General features: G+C 48.5%; 1 protein-coding gene across 1 annotated transcript in view; it reads left to right on the top strand.

Annotated features, from left to right (window-relative positions):
* The window catches only part of KDELR3 (KDEL endoplasmic reticulum protein retention receptor 3), a 69272-nt gene extending 53597 nt beyond the window's left edge, over positions 1–15675 (top strand). Inside the window, exons 4-5 of the mRNA XM_063940539.1 lie at positions 14915–15167; positions 15462–15675. Coding sequence (XP_063796609.1) covers positions 14915–15167; positions 15462–15502 — 294 coding nt within the window. The 3' untranslated portion in view covers positions 15503–15675. The remainder of the gene's footprint in view (positions 1–14914; positions 15168–15461) is intronic.
* The last annotated feature ends 556 nt before the right edge of the window (positions 15676–16231 follow it).

Here is a 16231-nt window from a genome sequence, read left to right as displayed (position 1 = left end):
CTTCCACAGCAGCAGGAAGGAGAGGGTCCCGCCGCCGTGCCAATGGGGCTGAGCACGGTAGGATTGGTGGTCACGGGTCAGCCAGGGTCGTCCGCGATGAGTATCCCCCGAGGGAGAGAGGCAGGTCTAGGCGCCTGTAGTACGGCACGGCCGGAAGATGTTGGAGCCGCTCGCAGGGATGAGCGAGCGCTCCTCCAAGTCCCTTCTGCTTCGTACTGTGGCGGCGGGCCGGGCGACCTCCCGGTCACCCTAGAGGAGGCACAGTGCAGCCGGAGTCAGCGGCATCCAGCGCATCCGAGGTCCTCCGCGACGGCTTCCGGTCCGACTTCTGGGATACGCGAGTCCCCGGCTTCTAGCCCGGTACAGGCCGCAACCTGCACGGGCAGCGCCCGCCGGCTCCGCAGCGAGCACCGGGTAGCTGCCATAGGGTAAGGGATGCAGGGAGATGGCCCTCAAATTGGTGTGGGGTGGCCTAGACAGGCTTGTTTCGCTGATTTATGCGGGAGCTGAGAGGCCACACGTCCACCTCAGTGTACAGCTAGCCACGCCCCAGGTGGGGCATTACTTATAACGACGGTATTACTGGGGTGACATTACATTTACGAACGCTACTACTACTGGGGGGGGGGCATTACATGTAAGGACGCTACTACTACTGGGGGGGCATTACGTATAACGACACTACTATTGGGGGGACATTACATGTAAGGACGCTACTACTACTGGGGGGGGCATTACGTATAAGAACGCGTCTACTACTGGGGGTGCAGTACATATAAGGACGCTACTACTACTGGGGGGGCATTACGTATAAGGACGCTTCTACTACTGGGGGGTGCACTACGTATAAGGACACTACTACTACTGGGGTGGGCATTATGTATGAGGACGCTACTACTACTGGGGTGCATTACGTATAAGGATGCTACTACTATGAGTGGGGCATTACGTATACGTTGAATAAGATTGTGGTATGTGTGGCGTAATTTTAAATGGCGGTACTATTGTGTGGCCATGCCCCTTCCCTGCGCGCGCTGACCCTTTGTGGGATATTAGACGGCGCAAATTTATCGTTTGCAGGGGGGCGCCGAACACCCTAGCACCCACCCTGTGTGTACCCACCCGAAGTGTAATTGTAAAATTGAAACGTTTAGGAGCAACAAAAGATCACAGACAAATGATCTGTTGCAACATTGACTGGAGTCCCACACTACTTCTGGTAGCAGGATCATTGCAAAAACTGTTTATTGGGAGCTTCATGGATTGATTTTTCACGCTTGAGCATCTGCACACACGTATGAGATCACCATTTGCAATGCCAAATGTCAGCTGATGTTTTCTCTAGAGGGGTGAATGACACTTCATTATTTGGCAGTCTGATAGACAAATCTTGGTTTGGTGGATGTCGAAAGAACACAAATGCATATTGCCAACTGTAAATTTGGTGGAGGAGGAATAATAGTTGGGTCTGTTGCTGATGGCTTGGCCAGGGCCGCTTACTTTCAGTGAATGAAACATTATTGCTACCGCATACAGTGACATTCTAGAAACGATGTGTTTCCAGCTGTGACAACAGCTTGGTGAAGTCCATCAAAAAATGGTTTGCAGCGGTTGCTGTGCAAGAACTTGACAGAACCCTGACCTCAATCTCACTGAACACCTTTGGGATGAATTGGAAAGCGACAGCAAACCAGGCCTCAACTCCCAAGCATCAGAAAAGGCCTTTTTATTATCAGATTTTAGACCTGACAAATATAATTTATTACATGGATTTCCAAAAAATATTAAAATAAACATGCAGGGACATCTTTGCAATGGTAAAAGCTAAGCGATTGTTAATACAATCACTTTACTTCTTGCTCCTGGGGCTGGTCATGCCATTGTGCAGTCATCAGACTGTGCATGTGTGAGCGGCCATTGCTATCTGTATGGGAGCTACCTCTGTGATTGAAAATCACGTGGTCCCATGTATATACAGTTAAGGGATCCTTAAAATTTGTGGGTACCCCATGAAAATGGGCATTTTGGGAGGATATCCTGCAGATATTATTAGATACATATGCCCCTAATGCTTTTGTGGCTAAATAGAGGCAAATCCCCACAGCCATAAAATCTACAGCCTTCCTGCAGGTGCTGAGGCTGTCCTCGTAACAAAGGGGAGACCAACTCCATATTAATGACACTGATTTGGAATGAAATCTTCAACAAGCATGTGTGTGTGTGTCTGTCCACTTATTTTCAGCCATTTAGTGTATTTATGGTTTATAATGACAGTATGGATTTATAAAGCCTGAATAGGTTGCAGTTTGCTTTTTTACCCTTATATTTGTACAATTTAAAACACAAAGCAACCAACAGAAAATCCATCTTTCTTCTTTGGGGTCCATGGTCTCCACAGGATTAACCTTGGGTATGATCTGGTGGAGATCAGAACTGGCACCAAGTAATAAAGCTCTGTGAGGCTCCCAGGATGCAGTGGACTCCTCTGCCTTCATACCCCGCCCCCATGCTCAGGAACATCAGTTTTTTTCGGTGTCCGCATGGAGCTGGTCACAGTGAACAAAGGCTGCACACTGCAGCCCAAGCTTTTATTTTTATTCTTTACATTTTTAACATTTTACTGAGCAATCAGCGTCTGGCAGTCCAACAGGAAGCCAGTGCTGATGCTCCAATCCCCCCCTTCCCCCCCGGGCCACGATGCCACAACAATGTGCGTGATTTCGGCCGAACTGGCATACTTCCTTCACTAGCAAAGGCGCAGGGACACCTGGGACTGCAGACGGATCACTGGGGTACAGGTGAGGCGGATAACCCGCTCGCTGGACCCGCTTATAGCGCAGTCCATATACGTCCTAGGGAGAGAGCTAGCGGCGCTGAGGTGCTCCCGGACCATTAAGTGTTCCCTGCGGCCGTACTAGACCACCACGGCTGTAATGTACACTGGTGCTGGGTACACAGACAGGTCAGGAGAACCCGTGGTGAAGTTCAGCATAGTGGAGATCAGCGCTTCCCAAGTGGCCCATACTCCAGCCCAGGGCACCATTCCACAGCAGTCTTCCCGCCCTGGGCTGCTCCTCCCTGCAGCCCGTGGCTCCCCCTATGGCTATACCGCAGATCACTGCAGCCCTCAATGGATCCCTCTATGGGATTTCCACATTCATTACAGCCAGTTTATCAGGCAATTGCAGCCCCACCCGTCCCTACCACATGGTTGGACTCATTCTCTAGTTCTATACAGAGCTTGGCTACTTTTCAAAACATGATGCAGGGTCAAGGTAATGTATCTCTACTTCTAAGCAGCCTGTGCCTTCCTCACAATCTACCCACTTCTCTGATTCTGAGGAATCATTAGTTAGTGCTGAGCAGGCTGAGGTTTCAGATGCTGAATCCCTCTCCTCCGTGGATGACACACCTAAATTTCACATTAGGGCAGTGAAGTTGTCACTTCAGCTAGAAGATGCTGAACCAGCCCCTAGTACTAAAGACCCTCTGCATAAACGGCAGAAAGTAGTTTTAGCAGAGTTTCCTCACTCAGACCACTTCGCAGAAGCCATGAACAAAGCATGGAAAACGCCTACTAAGAAATTTACGGTCACTAAGTAGCTCAGCTCCTTTTATCCGCTACCACCAGCTGACTGTACAAAGAGGGAGACTCCACCTATGGTGGATGCTCATGTGACACATTGGGGGGAATTCAAATGTTTGAAAAGTCAGTTGGGTGTCTGTTTTTTCCTATCTAATAGACAGGAAAAAACAGACACCCAACCAACTTCTCAAACATTTTTATTCCCCTCATTTAACTAAAAGTTCGATACTCCCTATCCCTACGGCATCTTCACTTAGGGATTTTACAGACAGGTAGTGGGACATGTGTTTCAAGTCTATGTACTCCCTCACAGGAGCAATGGCTAGACCGGCTGCTGCTACAGCCTGGGTGGTTAAGACCACAGAGACTTGGGCAAACAACCTTGAACAAAGTTTCACCTCTGATCCCACCAAGGACAAGTTGTCTCTACTCAATAACATTAGAGACGCAGCCTACTACATCGGAGAGGCAGTTTTGGACACAGTCCTATTGTCCTCTAAGGCTTCCGTTGTTTCCATTGCAGCATGCCACATTGTGTAGCTCCGATCTTGGAAAGCAGATTCAGATGCAAAGGCCCTGGAAGTCTTGCCATACACAGGCGACTGACCTCCTGTTTGGATTTGAACTAGACAAAATTGTTGAGAAATTGGCTACCTCTAAGACAGTCTGTATGCCTTCAGCATCATCAGCGCGACCTAGGACTTCATCCTTTCGTCAGCAAGGCAAAACCAAGGGTCAGACATTTGCGCAGTCAAGGCTTCCAAGCCAAAGACCAAACCGGCTTGAGCTGCCAGACATCCAACTTCAAAGCCAGAGGACAAACCCTCTGCCTGACGGGGCGGGCCTACTCCTGGGGGACCCCAGGGTGGGAAGCAGACTTTTTCAAATCACCCACAGACGCCTGGGTCCTCTCACGGGTACGCTCTTTACTTCCTGAAGTGTCCCTCCAGACAGTATTTCCCTACTACTCCATCACCGGACCCAGACAAAGCACAAGCACTGCCTGGGGTCATACTATCCCTCCTACAGTTGGGGGTTATCACCCCTGTTCCACAGTCTCAGCAGAGTCAGAGGTTCTATTCTATCCTCTTTTTGGTTCAGAAACCAAATGGATCATACAGTCAAATTCTGAATCTGAAATTTCTGAACAAGTACCTCAAGGTCCACAGGTTCTGTATGGAAACTCTATGGTCCATTGTCCTGGGTATACGACCTGGAGACTACATAGTCTCCGTGGATGCCCACCTATTGCACCCTGTCATCGATATCTTTGCTTTGCTGTTCTGCAACAGTATTTCCAATTCCAGACCCTTCCCTTCGGACTGTCTACAGCCCCCAGGATGTTCACCAAACTCATGGCGGTGATGTTGGCCACTCTCCGGAAACAGGGAATTCGGATATTGCCTTACCTGGACGGTTTGCTTCTTCTGGCGCAGTCCCCAACAGTGCTGAGAAGTCACCTACAACGGATATGGCCTTTCTTCAATACCATGGATGGCTAATCAACTGGCCCAAGTCCTCGCTCATATCATCCCAGGAAATGCAGCACCTGGGAGCACTGCTGGACGCCAGGGTACAACGCATATTCCTCCCTCAGGACAAGATTGTAACCTTGCAGCTGCGCATCCGCAACCTACTCCGCAGTCTCAGGGTCTTGGTTCAGTCAGCAATGCAGACCCTAGGCTCCATGGTCTCAGTGTTCAGCATGGTGGAATATGCCCAATTTCACTCCAGGCCTCTACAGCGCCTGATACTCTCCGAATGGATGAGATTACAGTTTTAAATCAAACCCCAGACCTTGATTCTTCCCCGATCTCTTCGGGTATCTGTCATGGTGGTTACACACAACCAATTTAGACTAGGGCTGACTATTCTGGATTCCTCACTGGACACTCCTCACCATGGATGCCAGTCTTGGTGGCTGTCACAGGCAGTCACTCCTTTCAGGGTCGCTGGTCTGTCGGAAAGGGATCTGCCGATCAACGTCCTGGAACTTCAAGCTGTCTACAAGGGCCCTTCTGATGGCCCATGCCCTGCTCCAGGGTTCTCCAGTACAGAGCCAGTCGGACATCGCCACGGCAGTGGCATATATAAATCAACCGGGCGGCACTCGCAGCGTGACAGCAATGCAGGAGGTAACAAGGATTCTTGCCTGGGCAGAGCTTCACCTCCCGGCCATATCCGCAATCTTCATTCCAGGAGTCTTCAACTAGGAAGCAGACTTCCTCAGTCGACAGGACATTCACGCCGGGAAATGGTCTCTCCACCCAGAGGTCTTTCAGGTGCTTGTACGCAAATGGGGACTTCCGGACGTCGATCTCATGGCCTCCAGACACAATCACAAGGTTCCAGTGTATGGGGCCAGGGCAAGAGATCCAGGAGCAAGCTTTGTGGACACTCTCACAGTCCCCTGGGACTTTCAGCCGGTCCATCTCTTCCCTCCAGTATCTCTAAGTCCTGCGAAAATTAAAAGAGGACGTCGGCACGATCATAATACTGGCTCCAGCATGTCCCAGACGCCATTGGTACACAGATCTAATAGAGCTTTCCATAGATGAGCCCTTTCCTCTGCCTCTTCATCAGGGCCTCCTCTCCCAAGGTCCCTGCCTCCATCCGGACCTGCCTCGTCTGTCTTTGACAGCATGGCTCTTGAGACTTCTCTCCTTAGAGACAAAGGTTTCTCTGGGGAGGTGGTTCAAACTATGCTTCAGGCTAGTCAACCAGCCTCTGCTCGCATTTATCACCGGATTTGACACTCCTATTTCCAGTGGTGTGCTCATCATCACTACGATCCCAAGGTCTTTCGGATCCCCTAGATTGTTAGTCTTCTTGCAGGCAGAACTCACCATGGGTCTTCATCTGACTTCTCAAGGTCCAGGTATCGGCTTTGTTGGTCTGGTTCCGGAAGAGGGTGGCTCCTTTGCCAGATGTGCGTACCTTCCTTTAGGGGTTACTCCGGAGACAGCCTCCATTCGTACCTCCGATAGCTCCTTGGGACATGGTTCTTAAGGCTCTTCAACAGTCCATTTGAACCACTGGAAATGATATACCGCAAGTGCCTCACCCCTAAAACTCTGTTTCTATTAGCTATTGCTTCGCCCCATACGGTCTCTGACTTGGGTGCGCTCTCATGTTTCTCCCCATTTCTGAAATTCCACCACGAGCAGGCGGTCCTTTGGATTAAACGTGGTTATATACCTAGTGTAGTATCTAAATTTCAGGTCAACAAACCAACTGTGGTACCAGCCTTCCTGGAACCTGGTCTCTCACCAGAGGAAGTCTAGTTTGATATGGTCCGTGCTCTTCGGATCTATGTGTACCGCACTAGTTCTGTTAGGAAAACAGATGCCTTATTCATCCTCTATGGATTCCATAAGTGGGGCTGGCCAGCCAATAAACAAACATTGGCTTTGCATGACCATATCACAGGCTTACACACAGACTGATCTGCCTGTTCAGTGTACAGTATCTGCTCATTCTACTTGCTCTGTGAGTCCTTCATGGGCAGCACACCGCGGAGCTTCAGCTGAATAACTGCACAAGACTGCTACGTGATCTTCTGCCCACACGTTTCTTAGATTCTGTGGCTTTGATACGTTTGGCTCTCAGGATGCGACCTTTGGCCAAGTCCTCCTTTCAGCTTAGGAGCGTTTCTTCCCTATAATAACTGCTTTGGGACATCCCAAGGTTAACCCTGCGGAGACCATGGACCCCGAAGGAGAAAAAAAAAAAAAAAAAGAGATGGCAAAACTTACCTTTGTTAACTATTTTTCTTTGCGGTCCATGGGATCCACAGGGCGCCCACCCTGAAGCACCACGCTTCAATGGGTTGCCTTTTAGGCCACCAGTTCCCTTCTCTATGAGATTGTGATTTTATGTGTGTACCATACTTTCTTCTCTCCTTTCTCCTGCTCCTGCTTTGGGCTTGTTAACTAAAACTGATATGCCTGAGCATGGGGGTGGGGTATGAAGGCAGAGGAGCCCACTGCGTCCTGGAAGCCTCACAAAGCTGTGTCTATTTTTTCAATAGTATTTTTTTTCAATAGTATACAAACCTGATCAGATTTCCCCGACATAAGAAGCCTTCAGTTATTACTGGACTTATTCCAAAAGACAATCAGCACCTGAATTAAACAGTTACTGTAAACCACACAATTCCCTGAGTCAGTGTAGCATTGGAAAACCAAGCCTATAATTATTTAAGTACACAAAGAAAGAAAAATCATATGGGATTCAAAATAATAAATCTGCAGTACCCATTGAATAAAAAAAAATGGCATTAAAGAATAGAATGAAGAACAGTTTCATTAAAGATAATAACAGAAAAACTACACATTATTGTACTCTGTATCCGGACGCCAGGTCGACACCAATAAGGTCGACACCAATTGATCAACACACCTTAGGTCGACATGAACAAAGTCGACATGGAAAAATGTCGACATGAGTTTTTCACTTTCCCCCCCATTTTTTTTAACTTTTTCATACTTTACAATCCACGTGGAATACAATTGGGAACGGTAACCTGTGCCGAGCGCAGCGGTAGCGAAGCTAGGCACCTTGCCCAAACGAGAGCCATGCGAGGGGACACTGTGCACTAATTGGGTTTCCCGTTCACATTACGGAGAAAACGACAAAAAAAAAAAAAACACGTCGACATTTTTCCATGTCAATCTTTGGTCCATGGCGACCTATTTCAGGCGTCGACCTAAGGTGTGTCGACCTTGAATCCCATACCCATTGTACTCTGCCACTAGGCTAGAGCATTTGGGCAAATTTCGGAAACAGAAACGAGAAATTTCAGAACTTTTTAAACTTGTTCTTTCTGTTCCCAAACCTATTCTTGAGTCACAAGGGCAAGAGGTATTGCTGGGATGCAAATTTGTATTATTACCATTGGTCCAAGAACAGTTCTAATAATGGGTTTTAAAATTATATTATGGTACTCTTCTGGAGTACAGCAGAAATAGGGCATTCATATGTCATACCTTACATAACATGATCATTTTCTCCTCATGTCCTCCTTCCTTTCCCCTGCAATCAACATTACATGATATTGTAATTTACTCCTTGGGACATTCCTTACCTGTATGATACATGTATATGTAACGGAAACATTTCATGTGCTTATTTCCAGTAGATACAAATTTAAACAGAGCATTATGAAATGTAAGGCTTTGATCCATTATACTTCCACCTAAGGCAGAGGTTCCCAAACTGTGTGCCGTGGCTCCCTGGGGTGCCTCGGGACACTTGCAGGGGTGCCCTGGGTTGGTGGTCCAGGACCAATTCAAATTATTAATGGTCAATATAATAGGCAAAACCAGTGCTGGTGGCTGCCAGTCATAAAATATGTGGCTAAACAGAAGCAAATCTTGTCCCTCACCACACAACTGACCCTAAGGATGACATATAAACGCGATCTACTTAATGTAATATTTCTTTAAAAATGTCTCAATAAGAAATTTTTGGCCTAGGGGTGCCGTGAAAAAAATTCTGATATTCTAGGGCGCCGTGATTCAAAAAAGTTTGGAAACCACTGACCTAAGGTGTAGTCAGGTAAAAATAGAAGCTGTAACCACATAATACTGGGTATGGCCATGTCCTGCAGAGTCAGAAAAAATAAGATTTTAAACCTACCGGTAAATCTATTTCTCCTAGTCCGTAGAGGATGCTGGGGACTCCGTAAGGACCATGGGGAATAGACGGGCTCCGCAGGAGACATGGGCACTAAAAAGAACTTTAGATATGGGTGTGCACTGGCTCCTCCCTCTATGCCCCTCCTCCAGACCTCAGTTAGAGAAACTGTGCCCAGAGGAGACGGACAGTACGAGGAAAGGATTTTTGTTAATCTAAGGGCAAGATTCATACCAGCCCACACCGTATAACATGGAATATACGAACCAGTTAACAGCATGAAACAAAATAGCATCAGCCCGAGACTTGACAAAACTGTAACATAACCCTTACGTAAGCAACAACTATATACAAGGCTTGCAGATTTTGTCCGCACTGGGACGGGCGGCCAGCATCCTCTACAGACTAGGAGAAAAAGATTTACCGGTAGGTTTAAAATCTTATTTTCTCTTACGTCCTAGAGGATGCTGGGGACTCCGTAAGGACCATGGGGATTATACCAAAGCTCCAAAACGGGCGGGAGAGTGCGGATGACTCTGCAGCACCGATTGAGCAAACATGAGGTCCTCATCAGCCAGGGTATCAAACTTGTAGAACTTCGCAAAGGTGTTTGAACCCGACCAAGTAGCAGCTCGGCACAGCTGTAATGCCGAGACCCCTCGGGCAGCCGCCCAAGAAGAGCCCACCTTCCTAGTGGAATGGACCTTTACAGAATTTGGTAACTGCAATCCTGCCGTAGAATGAGCCTGCTGAATCGTGTTACAGATCCAGCGAGCAATAGTCTGCTTTGAAGCAGGAGCGCCAACCTTGTCGGCTGCATACAGGACAAACAGTGCCTCTGTTTTCCTAACCCGAGCCGTTCTGGCCACATACATTTTCAATGCCCTGACCACATCAAGGGACTCGGAATCCTCCAAGTCCCGTGTAGCCACAGGCACCACAATAGGTTGGTTCATATGAAAAGAAGAAACCACCTTGGGCAAAAATTGAGGACGAGTTCGCAACTCTGCTCTATCCACATGGAAAATCAGATAGGGGCTCTTGTGAGTTAAAGCCGCCAACTCCGACACTCGCCTTGCCGATGCCAAGGCCAACAACATGACCACTTTCCAAGTGAGATATTTTAATTCCACCGTTTTAAGTGGTTCAAACCAGTGAGACTTAAGGAACCGCAACACCACGTTAAGGTCCCAGGGTGCCACTAGAGGCACAAAAGGAGGCTGGATATGCAGCACTCCCTTCACAAAAGTCTGGACTTCTGGGAGAGAAGCCAATTCCTTCTGAAAGAAAGTGGATAGGGACGAAATCTGAACCTTAATGGAGCCTCATTTTAGGCCCAAATTCACTCCCGTCTGTAGGAAGTGAAGGAAACGGCCCAAATGGAATTCTTCCGGAGGAGCATTCCTGGACTCACACCAAGATACATACTTTCGCCATATACGGTGATAATGTTTCGCTGTCACATCTTTCCTAGCCTTTATCAGAGTAGGAATGACCTCATCCGGAATGTCCTTTTCCGCTAGGATCCGGCGTTCAACCGCCATGCCGTCAAACGCAGCCGCGGTAAGTCTTGGAACAGACAGGGCTCCTGTTGTAACAGGTCCTCTCTGAGAGGAAGAGGCCACGGATCTTCTGTGAGCATTTCCTGCAGATCCGGATACCAGGCCCTTCGCGGCCAATCTGGAACAATGAGAATTGTCTGTACTCCTCTTCTTATGATTCTCAATATCTTTGAGATGAGTGGAAGAGGAGGGAACACATAGACCGACTGAAACACCCATGGTGTCACCAGGGCGTCCACCGCCACTGCCTGAGGGTCCCTCGACCTGGCGCAATACTTCGGTAGTTTCTTGTTGAGGCGTGACGCCATCATGTCTATCTGAGGCAGTCCCCACCGACTTGCAATCTCTGCGAAGACTTCCTGATGAAGTCCCCACTCTCCTGGATGTAGATCGTGTCTGCTGAGGAAGTCTGCTTCCCAGTTGTCCACTCCCGGAATGAAGACTGCTGTCAGGGCGCTTACATGATTTTCCGCCCAGCAAAGAATCCTGGTAGCTTCTGCCATTGCTACTCTGCTCTTTGTTCCGCCTTGGCGGTTTACATGCGCCACTGCGGTGATGTTGTCTGACTGGATCAGAACCGGTAGGTCGCAAAGCTGGGGGAGAAGCCGGTGGGGGATCCACCTGTGAGTGAACCCAGACGTGGCTGAAAAGTCGAAGACGTGCCCCCACTGGGGAGGACTCCCTCAGCGGAGCCCCAGCGTCATGCGGTGGATTTTGTAGAGGCCGGGGAGGACTTCTGCTCCTGGGAACGAGCTGTGGTTGGCAGCTTTTTCCCCTTGCCCTTACCTCTGGCAAGAAAGGAAGATCCCCGCACTCTCTTGGGTTTATGCGACCGAAAGGACTGCATCTGATAATGTGGTGTTTTCTTAGGCTGTGAGGAAACATAAGGCAAAAAAGTTGATTTACCTGCCGTAGCCGTGGAAACAAGGTCCGTGAGACCTTCCCCAAACAATTCCTCACCCTTGTAAGGTAAAACCTCCATATGCCTCTTCGAGTCGGCATCGCCCGTCCATTGTCGGGTCCATAGGGCTCGTCTAGCCGAAATCGCCATAGCGTTGGCTCTGGAACCCAGTAGGCCAATGTCTCTCTGAGCATCTCTCATATATAGGACAGCATCTTTAATATGACCCAGGGTCAATAAAATGTTTTCCTTATCCAGCGTATCTATATCAGCAGATAAGGTATCTGTCCACGCTGCTACAGCGCTACAAACCCAAGCCGACGCTATCGCCGGTCTGAGTAAGGTACCAGTATGTGTGTAAATAGACTTCAAGGTAGTCTCCTGCCTGCGATCCGCCGGATCCTTGAGGGTTGCCGTATCTTGAGATGGCAGCGCTACCTTTTTGGATAAGCGTGTCAACGCTTTATCCACCCTCGGGGAGGATTCCCACCGTATCCTGTCCTTAGTCGGGAAAGGATACGCCATAAGAATCCTTTTGGGAATCTGCAGTTTTTTGTCTGGAGATTCCCAAGCCTTTTCAAATAATTCGTTCAGCTCATGAGAAGGGGGAAAGGTTACCTCAGGTTTCTTCTCCTTATACATGCGCACCCTCGTGTCAGGGACAGAGGGTTCATCCGTGATATGCAACACCTCTTATAGCAATAATCATATAATGAATACTTTTAGCCAATTTTGGCTGCAACTTTGCATCATCGTAGTAGACACTGGAGTCAGAATCCGTGTCGGTATCAGTGTCTACTATTTGGGATAGTGGGCGCTTTTGAGACCCAGAAGGTCCCTGCGACATAGTGAAAGGCAGGGCTAAACTCCCTGTACATTCCCTGGACTCAGCTTTGTCCAACCTTTTCTGCAATAAATTCACATTTGCATTTAAAACATTCCACATATCCAACCAGTCAGCTGTCGGCGTTGCCGACGGAGACACCACACTCATTTGCTCCACCTCCTCCCTAGAAGAGCCTTCCGCTTCAGACATGCCGACACACGCGTACCGACACACCACACACTCAGGGAATTCTCTATCTGGAGACAGTTCCCCCACAAGGCCCTTTGGAAAGACAGAGAGAGAGTATGCCAGCACACACCCAGCGCCAATGACCCAGGGAAAAAAATTACCGAGATAGCGCTTTTAATACACATATATATATATATATATATATATAATATATAACACTGCGCCAAATTATGTGCCCCCCCCCCCCCCCCTTCTTTCAAACCCTCTGTCACCGTGTTCAGCAGGGGAGAGTCGGGGGAGCCAGCTTCTCAGCGGTGTGCTGTGGAGAAAATGGCGCTGGTGAGTGCTGAGGATCAAGCTCCGCCCCCTCAGTGGCGGGCTTCGGTCCCGCTTGATTTCTTTTAAAAACTGGCGGGGGATCTCAAATATACAGTGCAGAGCCCAGATATGTCCTGATTTTGCCAGACCAGAGGTTTAAATTGCTGCCCAAGGCGCCCCCCCTGCACCCTTACAGTGCCTGCCGTGTGTGTGTTGTGCGGGAGCAATGGCACGCAGCGTTACCTCAGTGAAGATCCAAAGTCTTCTGCCACCTCTGAAGTCTTCTTATCTTCTCATACTCACCCGGCTTCTATCTTCCGGTTCTGTGAGGAGGACGGCGGCGCGGCTCCGGGACGAACAGCTAGGAGAGACCTGCGTTCCGACTCCCTCTGGAGCTAATGGTGTCCAGTAGCCTAAGAAGCAGAGCCTAGCAGTTAAGTAGGTCTGCTACTCTCTCCTCAGTCCCTCGATGCAGGGAGCCTGTTGCCAGCAGGCTCCCTGAAAATAAAAAACCTAACAAAAATGATTTCTTTCAGGAAACTCAGGAGAGCTCCCTGTAATGCACCTAGTCTCCTCTGGGCACAGTATCAAACCGAGGTCTGGAGGAGGGGCATAGAGGGAGGAGCCAGTGCACACCCATATCTAAAGTTCTTTTTAGTGCCCATGCCTCCTGCGGAGTCCGTCTATTCCCCATGGTCCTTACGGAGTCCCCAGCATCCTCTAGGACGTAAGAGAAGACTCCTTATTGCTGCACATGGTGAATGCACCTCCCTTCTCTGTGAACAGCAGAAGAATACCTCACAGCACACAGCAAATTGGCACAAATGGCATTTACAAGGTGGTAGTGGACACAGTTGCTCTTCTGTTTGTCCTCGACTATTCTGATCATCAGCTACCAGCACTGGTTTTGCCTATCACAATGAGCAGAAGAGGAGGAAGTGGAAGGTATGGTACAAGTACAGTAGGTCGTAGGAGCAGATGGGGTGGGGGTGACAAAGGGAGACAGATACCTCTTTCACATTGCATAAATAACCCGGTATCGACGGTACATCGCACAGCTACCCGTGTCAACCTGGCGATGTGAAAGGGGCCATGACGAATTCCCGGGTCGCCTGACCCAGTAATTCAATCCGGGAATAAAGCAGCGTTATTCCTGGGTTAAATACCGGGTCAGGTGCAGTGTGAGCGGGTTGCTGGGTCGATGCCACCCTTTCAGTGCATAGGGAGAGGCGGTGCAGAGATGATAGAATCTCCCAGCGCCACCTCCGCAGCTGCCTCCAATGCCGCTGCGGCTCCCGTTCCTGATGGCAACCCGACCCGGCATATTGCTGTGTCAGGGAATCCAGTGTTTAGGGTCCAATGCTGGGTCGCACCCGGGAAGGACTCGTTTCTAATTCCCGTGTGCGACCCGGCATTTGCGATGTGAAAGCGGTAAGAGACAGGTACACACAGATAGACTAGGACAGATACAGTTTGGAGACAGATAAACAGAAGGATGATGATACAGAAAACCACTCAAAATGTGCTTATTGCCCATAAAAGCACTCCACAGATCCTAAAAGATATGGACATTTTATTGGCTGTAAAGGACCATATTTGGGTTCACTCCAAGTTCACAATATAATCCATGGCGAAACGGGGTGAGAAATGTTCTCCAAACTGTGCACTGGGGTTCTGCGGATGATCTGGTCCTAAATCATAAGCTTTGGGACACCTGCACGCCACAGGAAAATTAGCGATATTGGGGTAACTGCATTCTACCATGGTGTACACAGCCGAACATCCCAATTGCAAATTACATTTCCCCAGTTTAATCCAGGAGAACAGTGCGGTGACTTTGTTATAAGAGCACCCATGAATTTATATGATAGCGCATTTACTCTTGTTACTTCTAGATCCTGTGGACATTTTCCATTTACCTGGAGTCAGTGGCCATCCTGCCACAACTCTTCATGATCAGTAAAACAGGAGAAGCCGAATCTATAACTACTCACTACCTCTTCTTTCTTGGGCTTTATCGTTTGCTGTACTTAGCCAACTGGATCTGGCGTTACCACACAGAAAAGTTCTACGACCAGATAGCTGTGGTCTCGGGAGTTGTGCAGACCATATTCTACTTTGATTTTTTCTACCTCTATATCACTAAAGGTAAGAAGACCATACAGAGCAATCTGAATGGTAACTTAAAAAAATGTAAGCAATTGCCAAGGGATATATAAAAGAGTGCAATATAAAAATAATGTTGTTGATTGTTGACAGTCCCCACTTACATTATACACAAATAATGGAGAAAATAAATAAATAAATGTGTGTGTGTGTGTGTGTGTGTGTGTCTAAAGATGACCAGATCAGTACCTAAAGTTTTTGGTTGTTGGATTGACAGGACCACTTTAATCCTTGGGTTATTTATTTCATTTTCTTACCCCTCTCCCCTCCACATAGTTCTCCGTGGAAAGAAGCTGAGTCTGCCTATGCCTGTGTAATGGACTAGGTCTCCTGAACATGACATCCGGACTCATGCCCTCATCAATCATTCATGGACTTTAAAAGAGAGCAACTTCACTCCTAAAAATGTGTGCTCCATTAACTCTTTCCACAATGGGACAATGATGGTACACTTGGTTTTCTATAAATGTAATAAAATATATTTGGTATACGCACTTGTAAATATCTGTTATATAATCTCCTAGACTGTGTTTCTAGCTGCAAAGAGGCTAGAGATGAGAGAAAGGGAGACAGGTGAGAGGGACAGAAATGAGAGATGGGGAGGTAGGGGGATAGAGATGAGAGGGGGGATGCAGATGTTTATAGGAGGGAACAGTCAAGTCTTAGCAGTGTTTCCCCATGTCCCAGGAGGAGCTGGGACAGATATGAGAGAGACTGACATTAGAGACATAGCGGTATATTCAATTAGGATCGGATCCATTCCGACATGCATTTGTCGGAATGGATCCGACAACCCCTATTCAATCTCATCTCAATTCGACTTTTAAAAAGTCGAATTGAGATGAGGGACTCAGAGGAGGAGAGGGGAGAAGAGCCGCGGGGAGACCAGCAGGGACAGCAGCGTTATAGTAGCGCTGCAGAAGGACATCCCACAGCCGCCCGAACTCACGGCAGTGTCCACCCAGCTCCAGCAAGCGTAGCCTCACTTGCTGAAGCCGGGTGGACGCTGCCGTGAGCGGCGCGGCTGTGAGAAATCCTGCTGCAGT

This window comes from Pseudophryne corroboree, chromosome 9, assembly GCF_028390025.1.
Source record: "Pseudophryne corroboree isolate aPseCor3 chromosome 9, aPseCor3.hap2, whole genome shotgun sequence".
NCBI classification, from domain to species: domain Eukaryota; kingdom Metazoa; phylum Chordata; class Amphibia; order Anura; family Myobatrachidae; genus Pseudophryne; species Pseudophryne corroboree.
The sequence above is the reverse complement of the archived record's forward strand: the minus strand, read 5'-3'. Positions and strand labels throughout refer to the sequence as shown.